This window comes from Delphinus delphis, chromosome 5, assembly GCF_949987515.2.
Source record: "Delphinus delphis chromosome 5, mDelDel1.2, whole genome shotgun sequence".
Lineage (NCBI taxonomy): Eukaryota > Metazoa > Chordata > Mammalia > Artiodactyla > Delphinidae > Delphinus > Delphinus delphis.
The window spans coordinates 31913574-31926489 of NC_082687.1; the positions used below are offsets into that span (position 1 = coordinate 31913574).

Here is a 12916-nt window from a genome sequence, read left to right on the forward strand (position 1 = left end):
CTCTAGAGCCCAGAAGCCACAACTACTGAGCCCATGTGCCGCAACTACCGAAGCCCATGCGCCTAGAGCCCGTGCTCTGTAACAAGAGAAGTGACCGCAGTGAGAAGCTCACGCTCGGCAACCAAGAGTAGCCCCCGCTCGCTGCAACTAGAGAAAGCCCGCACACAGCAGCGAAGACCCAACGAAGCCAAAAATAAATACATTTATTTAAAAAAAAAATACCCCAACAAAACCTAAATGGGACTTCTCTGGCTGGTGGTCCAGTGGTTAAGACTTCGAAATTCCACTGCAGGGGGCGTGGGTTTAATCCCTGGTAGGGGAACTAAGATCCATGTGCCCCACAGTGTGGCGAAAAGAAAAATAAACCTAAACGGAGTTGTGGAAGAAATAACTGACCCACAGGCATGTTGACACTGCCACGGTTTGAGAGACTCTAGATCTGAGCCAGAAGAACATAGTGAAGGCTAACTTAACAACATAAGCAAGGAAAGAATTTTTTAAAGTTTCGACAAGAATTTTTGAAGGTAATGGAATAATCAGTTTTTCCCATTAACCACTTTGCATGGTTTCTACTTGCTTGGTCATTTTTATGATCTTGACCTTGCCCTGTCATGCAGAGTGAAGACTGCCTGTACATAAAGTGCTTAGAACAATCCCTGGCACATAGTAAGTGCTCAAGAAATGTTTGCTATTGTAATTATTATTGATAGCACTAATTAGTTGTAAAGATGATTGTAGTAGGGGAGAGGGATGGCCAGCTTAACTGAGTGCCTAAAAATATGTACTGGGTATCTCGCCCATATTATCTCGTCTAATTGTAGTAGTACTCTGGGGTAATTTTGATCCTCTTTTTACAGCTGAGCTAACAGGAACTAAAACGTTTTTAAGTACTTACCCAGGATCACATAGCCACTAAATATTGATAGGAAAGTAATATTCAAATGAGGCCATCTGAATTATCTTTCCAGGTCTTTCATGTTTCTAGTAATAGTTGATACTTGATGAGACTATCACAAACTTTAAAAAGTGATTTTAGAGTCTTTGCTGTTGATAAACATTTTTAAGGTTTGCCATACAAAATTCAAAAGGTGATTTCACGGGGAGCTCTAATTAGGGTGAAGAAAGCAAGAATCAATCTTTCAGCTTACTTGTATTTACTATTATGTTATTGTGCTTTTATTTTATGTTTATTAGTTTTTGTTTGTCCTCATAATGATTAGCAGTGAGATCCTTAAATTTTTTTTAAAAATTATGTCATAGCTTTGCTTATAACAAATCATTGGAGTGGGTATTTTTTCTTTTTACAGGCCAATTCAAAGAAATATCCCTGGTAAAACTAATGTTAATTAGTTTTCTCTTTTGGAGTAGACATATCATCTCCATTGGATTAAACAGAAAGTTTGCCTTTGATCTTTTTGGTCTTGCTAATGAAAAACTCTAGATGTTAAGTGTACATTGGTTTTACCACTTTTTTTATGTTTTTATCAAATATTGGATATAAAAGAGTGTTGACACAATATGTATAAGATATAAAGAATAACTATACACATAAAAGGCATACAGATTGGAAAGGAAGAGGTAAAACTATCTCTATTTGCAGACAACATAACCTTGTATATAGAAAATCCTGAGGAATCCACACACAAAAAAAACCTTTTAAAAATAATAAGTTCAGCATAGTTGAAGGATAGAAGAGCAATATGCAAAGCTCAATTTTATTTCTAAACTCTAGGAATAAATAATCCAAAAATAAATTTAAGAAAACAGTTGCATTTATAGTAGCATCAAAAATAAGAAAATACTCAGGAATGTGTGCAAAACTTGTACCCTAAAAACTATAGGACATTGAGGAAAGAAGTTAAAAAAGATCTAAATAAATGGAAGGACATCTCACGTTCATGGATCAGAAGACTTAATTTGTTAAGATGGGAGTCTCCCTAAATTGATCAGATTCAACACAGTCTCTATCAAGATCCCAGCTGGCTTTTTTTTGTAGAAATTGACAAACTGATCATATGTAAATGGCTCACTCGCTCATTTTGTTCAGAATTCTGCCCACATCTTACCTCTTCAGAGAGACCTTCCCTGAATATCCCATCTAAAGTAGCACCCTTTGCCTGTCACTCTGTATCCCTCTTATCCTGCCTTAAAAAAATAACAAACACACTTACAATTTATTACTGTTTACCCTTGAACAATGGGTTGGGTGCCCACCCTCCCCACAGGCAAATTTTTGTGTAACTTTTCCTTTGGCCCTCCTTATCCACGATTCAGCATCTGAGGAGTCAACCACCTCAGATCTTGTAGTACTGTAGTACAAGCATATTTATTGAAAAAAATCGGCATATAAGGGGATGCAGTTCAAACCTGTGTTTTTCAAGGATCAACTGTACTTACTACAGCACTTCTTATTACCTGAGATACATTTATTTAGTGTCCATCTCCTCCTTCCCCTATACCTCACATGAGTCTGATGGGCAGAGACCATCTGTTTCCTACAGTGCTTATCTGTAGTGTCTAGAGGACTGGCTGTCATAACTTGGTGCTCATTAAATGTTGATTCAGTAAATCCTTTATGTTCCAGAGCTCAAGCAGTACTTTCTCTTTTCCTATTTGATTTTCATGGACTTAGTCCCTATTGTGAATTCCTCTGATACTTATTGTCTTTACTTTGGCACCAAGTTCAACTTTTATATTAATGTTTGTGTATGTTGTCTCTCCGGTGAGGCAAGTACTGTACCTTATGTTATCTTTTTCTTTGCCCAGCAAGTCTAACATAGTAAGAATAAGCAGATACTCATTAAATTAAATTTTAAAATAAGCCTATTGCTGTATCAGCTTCTTAATCTATATGGTGTTGTCATAAGTCCTTTAGTTTATTCAACAAATTCATTTATTTATTCATCCAACAAATATTTATTGAATATAATAAATAAATTATATTTATTTATCACTAGCTACTTAATGATAACTGCTGTGAGAAAAATAAAACAGGATAAAAAGAATAGGGAGTTCAGTGTGAAGGCTGCAGGAGTTTCAAATGATAACTGTACATTATATGTGGTGGAATAGAGTATTAAGAAAGGACTTCAAAGACGTTTATCTTTTAGTGCATCGCTAACTTGTCATTGTTGTGAAAAACCAGTAGGATCCATTCATAGACTCTGATTATGAAAATTGGGTAATTCCTCATATCCAAGTCAGAGGACAGAAAGGACTTCTAATTGGAAATCTGTGTTTCGTGGCTTTTTCTCTTTTCTTTTACTATAAGACTGAATGTCAAATATTATATTTATTACCATTAAAAGCTAAATTGCAGTTAGGTTGGCTAATATAATATAATTTATATTATAGGTTGGTTTAATATAAATCTAAATAACAAGAAATTTTCTTTACCTCAACCTTTATCTCACCCTGACTGAAGTGAGAGAAGCCCTGTTTACTTAGCTAACCTGGAAATCAAAGGGAAGTTTAATTTTGCAAATGAATGATTTGTTTATACTGAACATTAGCCAGGCTCATCATGATTATATTAGACATCAGTATGTTTTTTAATGTTAGACTTGACTTTTTAATCTTAATTTCTACTCTTTAAAATGATTTTCCTGACGTATCAGTGGATTAGAAATTGAATTTTAATATCTGCCTGATGCTTAGTTCTAAAATGATGAAAGTATTTTGTATTTGATATACACTGTACCTCTTAATAGCAAATCTTTCTGGGTTTGCTGCTGATTATACATCATTACAGAACCCTGTGACAGCATAAGGGAATACTACATAGTAGAGAGAAAAAACAGTTTAAGGTGGATTAAAAGGACATAGTTATGCTGAAATGTTATGTGATATGAGATTTTTTACAAGATTTTCTCTTTTATTTAAATGTTGCTAAGGATTTGAAGCGTTCATTACCAGCTGGACTTGGTCTCTCAGAAACCCAAATCACATCTCATGGCTTTGAAAGTACCAAAGAGGGGGTTATTGAAGCAGGAGCATTTCAAGGTAAGGAACCCATTATTTTTAAAGATGGCTGGGGTGGAGCCTTTATTAATAAAGCATGAGGGTTGAGCCCTTTAATTCCGTGATAAAACACTGATTATAAACATAATCCTTTTTCTCTTCAATTTAAATAATTTAAGAATTGTTTAGTAGTCATCTCTATATAAATAGATCAATGTGCATAACTGCACTGATTATTACTTAAGAATTGGTTTTAAAATACTGAAATAAAAACTCAAAAATTATGTCAAGAATGCATATTTAAATTATTTTAGGGGTAACCACAAAATTTATAGGTCAATATTGATTTGTATAAATACATATTTCCTGTTTCATAGCAATTAGGAAAATGAAACTTTTATTTTTCTTACTATACATGCTGTGTAGGAGGTCTCCAAGACCACCCTCAGATTCAGTAATTTCCTAAGAGGACTAACAGGACTCAGTCTATAGTCATACTCTAGGCTATGATTATTACAGCAAAAGTATACCGAGCACAGTTAGCAAAGGCAAAGGATGCCTGAGGCGAAGTCTAGGGAAACTGGGCATAAGCTTGCAAGGATCTTTTCCCGGTTTGGTCACACAGGACATGCTTAATTCCCCCAGCAGAGCTGTGACAACAAATGTGAAATGTTGCTAACGAGGGAAGGTAATTAGAGCCTCAATGCCCAGAGTTTTTAGTGGAGATTGCTTGCTCACATAGGCGCCCTCTCTGAGCACATGCCCAGATTCCAGACTCCCAGAAGAAAAGCGTAAACCACATTGTTTGTATAAACAGTTTAGGCATAGTGAGCAAGTTTTACCATTTTGGGAATGGAGGGAATCACCCCAAAATTAAAGTTCTCAGATGCCAGCCAAGGGCCAATCTTCTATAAGCTGGTCTTTTTAAGGATAAGTAGTTAGACCTACTATGTTAGCTATTTTCTGCACACATCCCATGTATATATGTCTATTTTTAATATAAAGTAAAAAGCTTCCTTTTTTAATGCTCTTGCCTATAATAACATTTTTTAGGTATTCTTTCATTTTCACACAAGTGAAAGAAAGTGAAATCATGTGGAAATTTGGACGTGAAAATGGATCGTTTTCTCGGACAGAGCTGTAGTTAAAGTAGTAATAGTTGATGTTCAATGAAGAATTTTAATTTTAATATTGCATTATAATTTCACAAAATAAAAAAGATATCTCCATGCCTTTGTAATCCTTAGCCCTCTTGCAGATAATAGTATTCTATATTCTTATTATACTAATGGCCAATACTTCAGTCAGAAACAACTTATATTTTGGGACTTCCCTGGTGGTCCAGTGGTTAAGACTCTGCAATCCCAATGCAGGGGGGCCTGGGTTTGATCCCTGGTCGGGGAACTAGATCCCACATGCTGCAACTAAAGATCCCACACACAGCAAAGAAGAGCCCATGTGCTGCAGCTAAGACCCGATGCAGCCAAATGAATAAATAAATATTTTTTTTTAAAACCTGTATTTTGAAATATATTCTTTGTTAAATGGATCCTGGAAATAGGCATTTAGGATAACCCAGTATAATATCCTCTGCTCTAGGCTGTAAAATGAGTGGGCTACCTACTGACATTATTTTTTTTTCATTTTTCATTCTTATGTTCAGAAAAATAAAGATATAGAAAGGGAGCATACATGTCAGTATCTCCATAGTCATTGCATAGCATTGTGGTGTTATTTTCTAGGGGATAACTTTGAATTTGAAAAGGTTAACTGATTGCCTAAAATTATGAGTGCTTAAAGATATAAGGGCTGCATAATGTGACATCATTTTTGCACCAGTCACCAATTTCCAAATTTAAATGTCAACATAGAATAAAAAAAAAAAACTTTTACAATTAAGATATTTTAAGTATTTTCAGTGAAATTATTTAGCTGGTGTTTGGTTTTATTCTTTCCCCCTTAATCAGAATAGTATTATACAATAATCGAAATCAGCTGGCCATTGCAGCCTGCTGTGCATGAGCATGAAAATGCCAGTCACTTTCACTTGCTTATAGATCCATCCTCGTCCTTCAAATTGGAATAAAAAATGTTTCATGATAATGGCGGTAATTTACGTCTCTTTGAATTGACTTTGTAAAACACTTTTTAACACAAACTGCGTTGTTTATCAGTATATGAAAAAGATAATCATTCTGCCATACTCAGATTAGTTGAGCATTTATTGGAAAGTTATAGTTGTTTTAAGTGCCCTTGTTTTTGTTCTGTTTTGTTTTTTATAAATTTATTTATTTTATTTATTTATTTTTGGCTACGTTGGGTCTTTGTTGCTGCGCGCGGGCTTTCTCTACTTGCGGCGAGCGGGGGCTACTCTTCATTGCGGTGTGCAGGCTTCTCATTGTGGTGGCTTCTCTTGTTGCAGAGCACGAGCTCTAGGCACACAGGCTCAGTAGTTGTGGCTCGCGGGCTCTAGAGCGCAGGCTCAGTAGTTGTGGCGCACGGGCTTAGTTGCTCCGCAGCATGTGGGATCTTCCCAGTGCAGGGCTCGAACCCGTGTCCCCTGCATTGGCAGGCGGATTCTTAACCACTGCACCACCAGGGAAGCCTTAAATGCCCTTATTTGAAGACATACATAGATAAATTGGAATGAGCATGATTTTCTCATGTTTAAAATTTAGGAAATAGGTCTTACGAAAAAATGTTAGGAGTTGGGGCTATGTTAGCTCTCTGGAGAAATGACTGAATGATAACTTTAAATGACTCTATTACCATTGACTTTTCCATCTCTAGAGCAAATTTAGAAGAAATGATACTTAAATTCAGCCTAACAACAAGAAATACTGAAATCTGCCCAGCAAATACACTGTAGAATCAATAATAGTAGAAATTATGAATAAATCAACTCATAAGAGTGAGGTATACTTGGTATCTGAGTTTTGTTTTAATGGGATTTTGATCATTGCATACACATATTCATATTCCTAGATTTCTGCTGTTAAGAGAAAACAGAGCAAACTCCCCAAATTTAATCAATTAGCAAAAACATAGAGTTTTAAGAATTATTTTTTGTTGGAATGATTTACTTATTTATTGTGAATGATTTTAGTAACTAATTGAGTCTAAATTAGTGGTTTAAAGGGTTGAAGATACAGAGAATAATTACCCTTGAGCAAACAGTTGAAGGTACACACTTACCTCAGCACCATGTCTTTTGCTACTTTAGTTTGGAAAGTTCTGTATCATTTGTTACATATATTATACATATCTCATGTTATGTCATGGGATTATCTCTTATGTAAGATTAATAAACAGTGATAACCAGAACAACAGAGCTCTGTTCCTGGGATCATCAAGAAATGGAACTACAGTAGTCCTCTTTTATTTAACACTTCCTTATATAATAGAAACCCTTGTGCCTTGGATAGTAGAGATAGTCTTTGTTTAAAATGGTGATTGAACTGGATAACATTAAATGCCTTCCAACTCAACAAGTAATTTATGGATTTGTGTTTTCTGTATTGAATTTAATAATGGAGACATTATGGTGTGGATTTGGAACATCTGAGTCTCTAATAAGAAGCTGTTTTAACCTCTCTGCACCTCATTTCTCCTGTAGTTTAATGTCAGACTAGTTGGTTTCCGTTGTCCCTTCCAATTTTCTTGTTTTGTTTTTTTGTTTGTTTGTTTTGGCCGAGCGGCATGTGGGATCTTAGTTCCCTGACCAGGGATTGAACCCGTGACCTCTGCATTGGGAGCGCACAGTCTTAACCACTGGACCACCAAGAAAGTCCCCTTCCAGTTTTAAATTTTATGGCTCAACAGATTTTTGTTTTTAAAAGACAGGTATCTCTCACTTTGAAAGGTAGCACCAGCCTATTTAGATCTATTGCATGTTTGGATTTTAACATTAGATCCAGTCCAGATTAAGGTTTTCATATTATTAAACCTGGTGGCTGTTTCTGATCAGAACTTAGTATATCTGGGATATGAGAAAGTTGACGTTGATCCTTATTAGAAAATTTTAATTATAAATTTTGATACATTATGTGTTTTTTAGAGAACTGGGAAAGAGTGTAGTTGAAATAAAATTACCTTATAAACATTAAAATATACTCAGCTAAATGTGGAAGGATGTTAATAATTTTTTCAACTTCTTTTTAATTATCACTTCCCTAAAGATATATAGCCTTTAGCATTTAAAATAAAGAAATCAGTTGAAGCTAATTTTCTTCAGTTTAATGCCAGACAGTTTTCTTAGTTTAATGCTGGCCATTAGCAACAATGTTGGGTAGTCAGTTTTTCTTATTTTATAGGTAACTGAGGCTCAGAGACCTTAAGTAATTTGCCAGGGTGTTACTGGCAAATTAGTGATACTAAAATATTGATACTATGTAGTTAAATAGAGCCAGAATTTCAAGCCCAGAGTTAGAATTTAAAACTCAGTTGTGTTTCACTCAGAAATTGTGTTCTTTCCTCTGGTTCTCAAGCTTAGTTGTGTTTGAGAATAGCCTAAGTAGCTTTTAAAAAACTACAGTTGCCTAATGTGCAGCATGGTGACTATAGTAAATAATAATGTATACTTGAAATCTGCTTAGAGAATAGATCTCAAGTTTTTTCACCACACACACAAAAGAGGTAACTATGTGAGGTGATGGATGTAGTCATTTCACAATGTATACATATATCAAAGCATCACTTTGTACACCTTAAATATATACAATTTTTATTTACCTAATAAATAAATGAAAACTAAAAATCAATCGAATAAAAAAGATAAACCTGGCAAAAAAGAAAAAAAAAACCCTACAGATACCTGTTTCACTGATAATCAGAAGATTTTATGGAGTGTCTCAGGTATGTTTTAAAAGCTTCAGAAGTAATGCTTATGATTAATCGGAATAACACTCTATATTAGCACTTCTCAAGCTTAAAAAAAACCATGCAGATCACCTGAGGATCTTGTGAAAATGCAGATTCTGGTTCAGTAGATCTGTGGCAGGGCCTGAGTTTTGCATTTCTGGTGAGCTCCCAGGTGACATAATTGATGGAGACCCCTTGCATCCATACTGTGAGTAGCAGTGACCTACACTATGTGATATTTGATATATGATATGAAAATGTTGGCTACAGTTTCTGTGAAGGCTGTGATTCATTCACATTTCTATGAATTTTAATTTTAAATTTGATACAGTGTTACGTGCCTTTGGATTTCTACTTGAAGAGCTTTCCTCCCTATGTTAGAGTAGCAAGTGATAAAATATTTACTTAAGCTTTAAATCATTCAGCTGTGGGACTCTAATCACATTCTTTTAATTGATTTGGAAACTAAGAACTCAGTCTGGTAGCATCCATTTATTATTAGTCCATTTCTGCAAGAAAACAAGTATATTAATTCTAGCTTTTAATCCTAGTTTTTGAATATCTTAAAGAAAATGTCAGTACACCTATATTCAAAATGTAAGTATGTGGAGGAAGAAAAGGATTTTCACAGTGAAATGTCTGCCCTTTTCAGGTTCCCCAGCACCACCACTGCCATCTGTTATGTCTCCTAGCAGGGTGGCAGCTAGTCGACTGGCTCAACAAGGAAGTGATTTAATTGTTCCTGCAGGTATTCACTGCACTGATTGGATAAAGCCCTTCTTGCTACTGCTGAAACTAAACTAATTCACTCAGTTTCTTATCACTTGCTTTATATTCTTAGGTGTGTGTTATTCTGGCTGTTTTGGTGGCTGTTTTTTTTTTTTTTTTAACAATAAGGAAAATAATCTTTCTAGCCATAGCTTATCTTTCTGGCTTTTCAAAGTTTATTAGGCTCTATTTCAAACCCGCAATTTAATTTACCTTACGATTAAAAAACCCTGTAAAATTGATTCATTTTAAATCATCCTCTCTTCGCTCTGGAAAATGTTGGTTTACTTATTTGATCCTAAACTGCTCTGCACTTTAATATTGCTGGGCTATAAAAACAGGGAAAAAATAAACTTTGTATTTCTTTTTACATGAAATGTTAATATTTTGTTTCTGTGAGAATTTTGTAAATTCTTAAATGTGTTTGATTTTGTATGCTGTTCTCTTTCTTAGATTGTGGTAAAGGCTGGGCTGGCTAGAGGAGTGAGAAAAGAGATTTTTGCTGACTGTAACCTTTTACAGCCATTTTATAAAACATTTTCTCTTGTCTTCTTCTCATTGTTATTTTAAAATTATTATGAAATTCTATCCCAAGTCATTAGCATCACACATGTTTATTAAATATTTTCTTCTGGGCTTCCCTGGTGGCGCAGTGGTTGAGAGGCCGCCTGCTGATGCAGGGGACACGGGTTCGTGACCCGGTCTGGGAAGATCCCACATGCCGTGGAGCGGCTGGGCCCGTGAGCCATGGCTGCTAAGCCTGTGCGTCCGGAGCCTGTGCTCTGCAACGGGAGAGGCCACAACAGTGAGAGGCCCGCATAACGCAAAAAAAAAAAAAAATTTTCTTCTACGAAAAATATTTTACTATTAGGAACTATATAGTTGTAGAGTTGCTTTTATGTCATAATTTCTTGATTGTTGGAGCAATGCATTATCAGGGCTTTATACTGCCTGTATTAATTATGGCTTTTTTGGGAAGTGGGGGGTTCTCTTGAGAAAAAACGAAGTACAGTGTAGGTCTTGTTATAACACAGCCTCTTATACTAGTGGTAAGATATTTTTAATGACTTTATAGTGTTTTTAAATCCTCCAAAATTACAGTAACATTCTATTGTTGCTCTCTTCTATGTAGTATAGTGAAAGGAGATCACTGTGAAGAGTGCGTGGCCTTTCAGATTTTCACTGACAGTTTTTTTTAGAATCATTAGGTTATAAGATTAATTGTGGAAATTTTATTTTTCTTGAAGTAAACAGCAACGTATTTAGAGAAGAAGGCCGGTTGCAGGATTTGTTTTTAAGAAGATGGACAAACCTCAGAAATATTTTTTTTTAAGTGTTAGGAAATTATCCTCAAAATGATTCCAGGAAGTTCTAGTCCTTCACCTTGTGGGAACTTTTTTATTTCTTTAAACGCATAAGTAGTTTAATTTGAACAGCATCAGTGTTTTGTTTTCTTTCTACTTATCTTTATCTGGTTTGCATTTTTATCTTTTGTTCTGATCTTATAGGCGGCCAGAGAACGCAGACAAAAAGTGGACCAGTTATTCTAGCAGATGAAACTAAAAATCCTGCAATGGAAAAGTTAGAACTTGTTAGAAAATGGAGTCTAAATACCTACAAGGTTTGTAATTTTTTTTTAAATGTTTCTACCCTATCTGGCTCTAAGAATTTTCATTTGTATGTTATTCAAATTATTATTTTGCAATTATATGAATATATAGGAGAGAATAATGCTATTTAAACATAAATATACAATTAGAAAATGAAGTATTTTGTCTTATTGATCTTGGCATAAATGTATTTTAAAAAGTCAGTAGCAAGAGTTTAAAAAAAAGCTACTAAAGTTCTTACTAATTGACAGATAACATAGTTGAAGAAGAAATACAGTGCCTGGGAGGGAGCACATTTAGCTGTATACAGAGCTGCTCTAGATATGTTTGTCACAATCTGCAGGGTTTTGATACTTTATAGCAGCTGAATGTCAAAAGAGGTATATTAGTTTTCCAAAGTTTGGAATTCTCTGATTTATTGTAATAACTAAGCACTAACTGTACACACAGCAAATGAGTTGGATTTCAGAAGTTTATTGTTGTTAGTTGTATTGTTTAAGAGTAATTGTTGGTTATTTTTTTTTTATATTCTCATAAAACAAATAAGCAAATTATTTAATCTATACTATATTTGATGTATTACAAATAGATAAGCCCCAAATCCACTTAGTACCTTCAAATCTTAACAGGGACAAGATGGTAGAATTCATAGAATAGTTAAGTGGGTGAAAGCCCTAACAGTTCAAGTTAGAGCATTAGCCTTAACACTGGCTGTATTTGTGAATTGGTAGTGGGCCTAGTGGTTTGTAAGTCAGGAATTGTCTGTATTTTTATACGGAGTCTCTTATGTGTCTTCTAAAGAGTAATACAAAAGCGAATTCATTCTTTCAGTTAGTATTTTTAAAGTATGATCTGCAGTTTTCTACAAAAGTACAGGTATTCTTAAGATGGTAAAAGTGCCCTGAAACTGCTACCTGAATCTTTCCAAAGAAGTATTTAGTTCATGTCAGTGTAGAACTGAGAAATGCCAGTGGTAGCCGTCAAAAAGGCATCAGTGGATGCCTGCGAAACTGTTCCCACTCAGGACATTCTAATTACTCATTGCCCCTTTTGTTCTCAAGGACATGGTTTCTCTCATTCTATGTATTGTTTTTCCCTTTGTATTCCCTCATATCACAACAGTTCAACCAAATATTCAAATGTCTACTTCATCTTCTCGCTGATTCCACGTATCTAGTTAATTATTAAATGGATTCTGCCTCTTTAATATTCTTTGACTTTATCCCCTCGTCTCCATCTCACCCTTCACAGCCATATGATTACTCTCTCGCATTACTGTAGTAGCTTCTTGACAAATTCTCTTAGCCTACATATTCTGCTCTGCCTGACATGGTTCATTCTTGCTTAAAATCCTTCACTCGATCCCCATTGTCTTTAGAACAGCATGGATCTGACCCCATCTACCTTTCCAACTTCATCTCCTGCTGCTCTTCTCTTCACCCTGGGATCCAGTGATCCATACCAGATTATCCAGATATTTCCTAAACAAGCTGTGCTTTCTCACACCTCTACTACTTTGTTCACAGGGCTGTATTTTCCTACTGCTTGGAATTCCCCTTCTTGCTCCCTTTCATTCCACTTGTTTATCTTTCATACCAGACTGAGCTCCATTCATTTATTTATTAAATTCTGTTCAGCCATTCCTTTGTTCATTTATTCCTGAAATTTGACTCTAACCATTGGCATTCTCTATCCACACATTTGGAGCCTAAAGAATA

General features: G+C 35.2%; 1 protein-coding gene across 4 annotated transcripts in view; it reads left to right on the top strand.

The window, feature by feature from the left end:
- The window catches only part of ARFIP1 (ARF interacting protein 1), a 135375-nt gene that overhangs the window by 61303 nt on the left and 61156 nt on the right, over nt 1-12916 (top strand). For 3 of the 4 annotated variants that reach the window (XM_060012165.1, XM_060012167.1, XM_060012166.1), the window contains 3 exons: nt 3894-4002; nt 9473-9568; nt 11097-11209. In XM_060012165.1, coding sequence (XP_059868148.1) covers nt 3894-4002; nt 9473-9568; nt 11097-11209 — 318 coding nt within the window. The remainder of the gene's footprint in view (nt 1-3893; nt 4003-9472; nt 9569-11096; nt 11210-12916) is intronic. The other variant, XM_060012168.1, reaches the window with a different exon arrangement.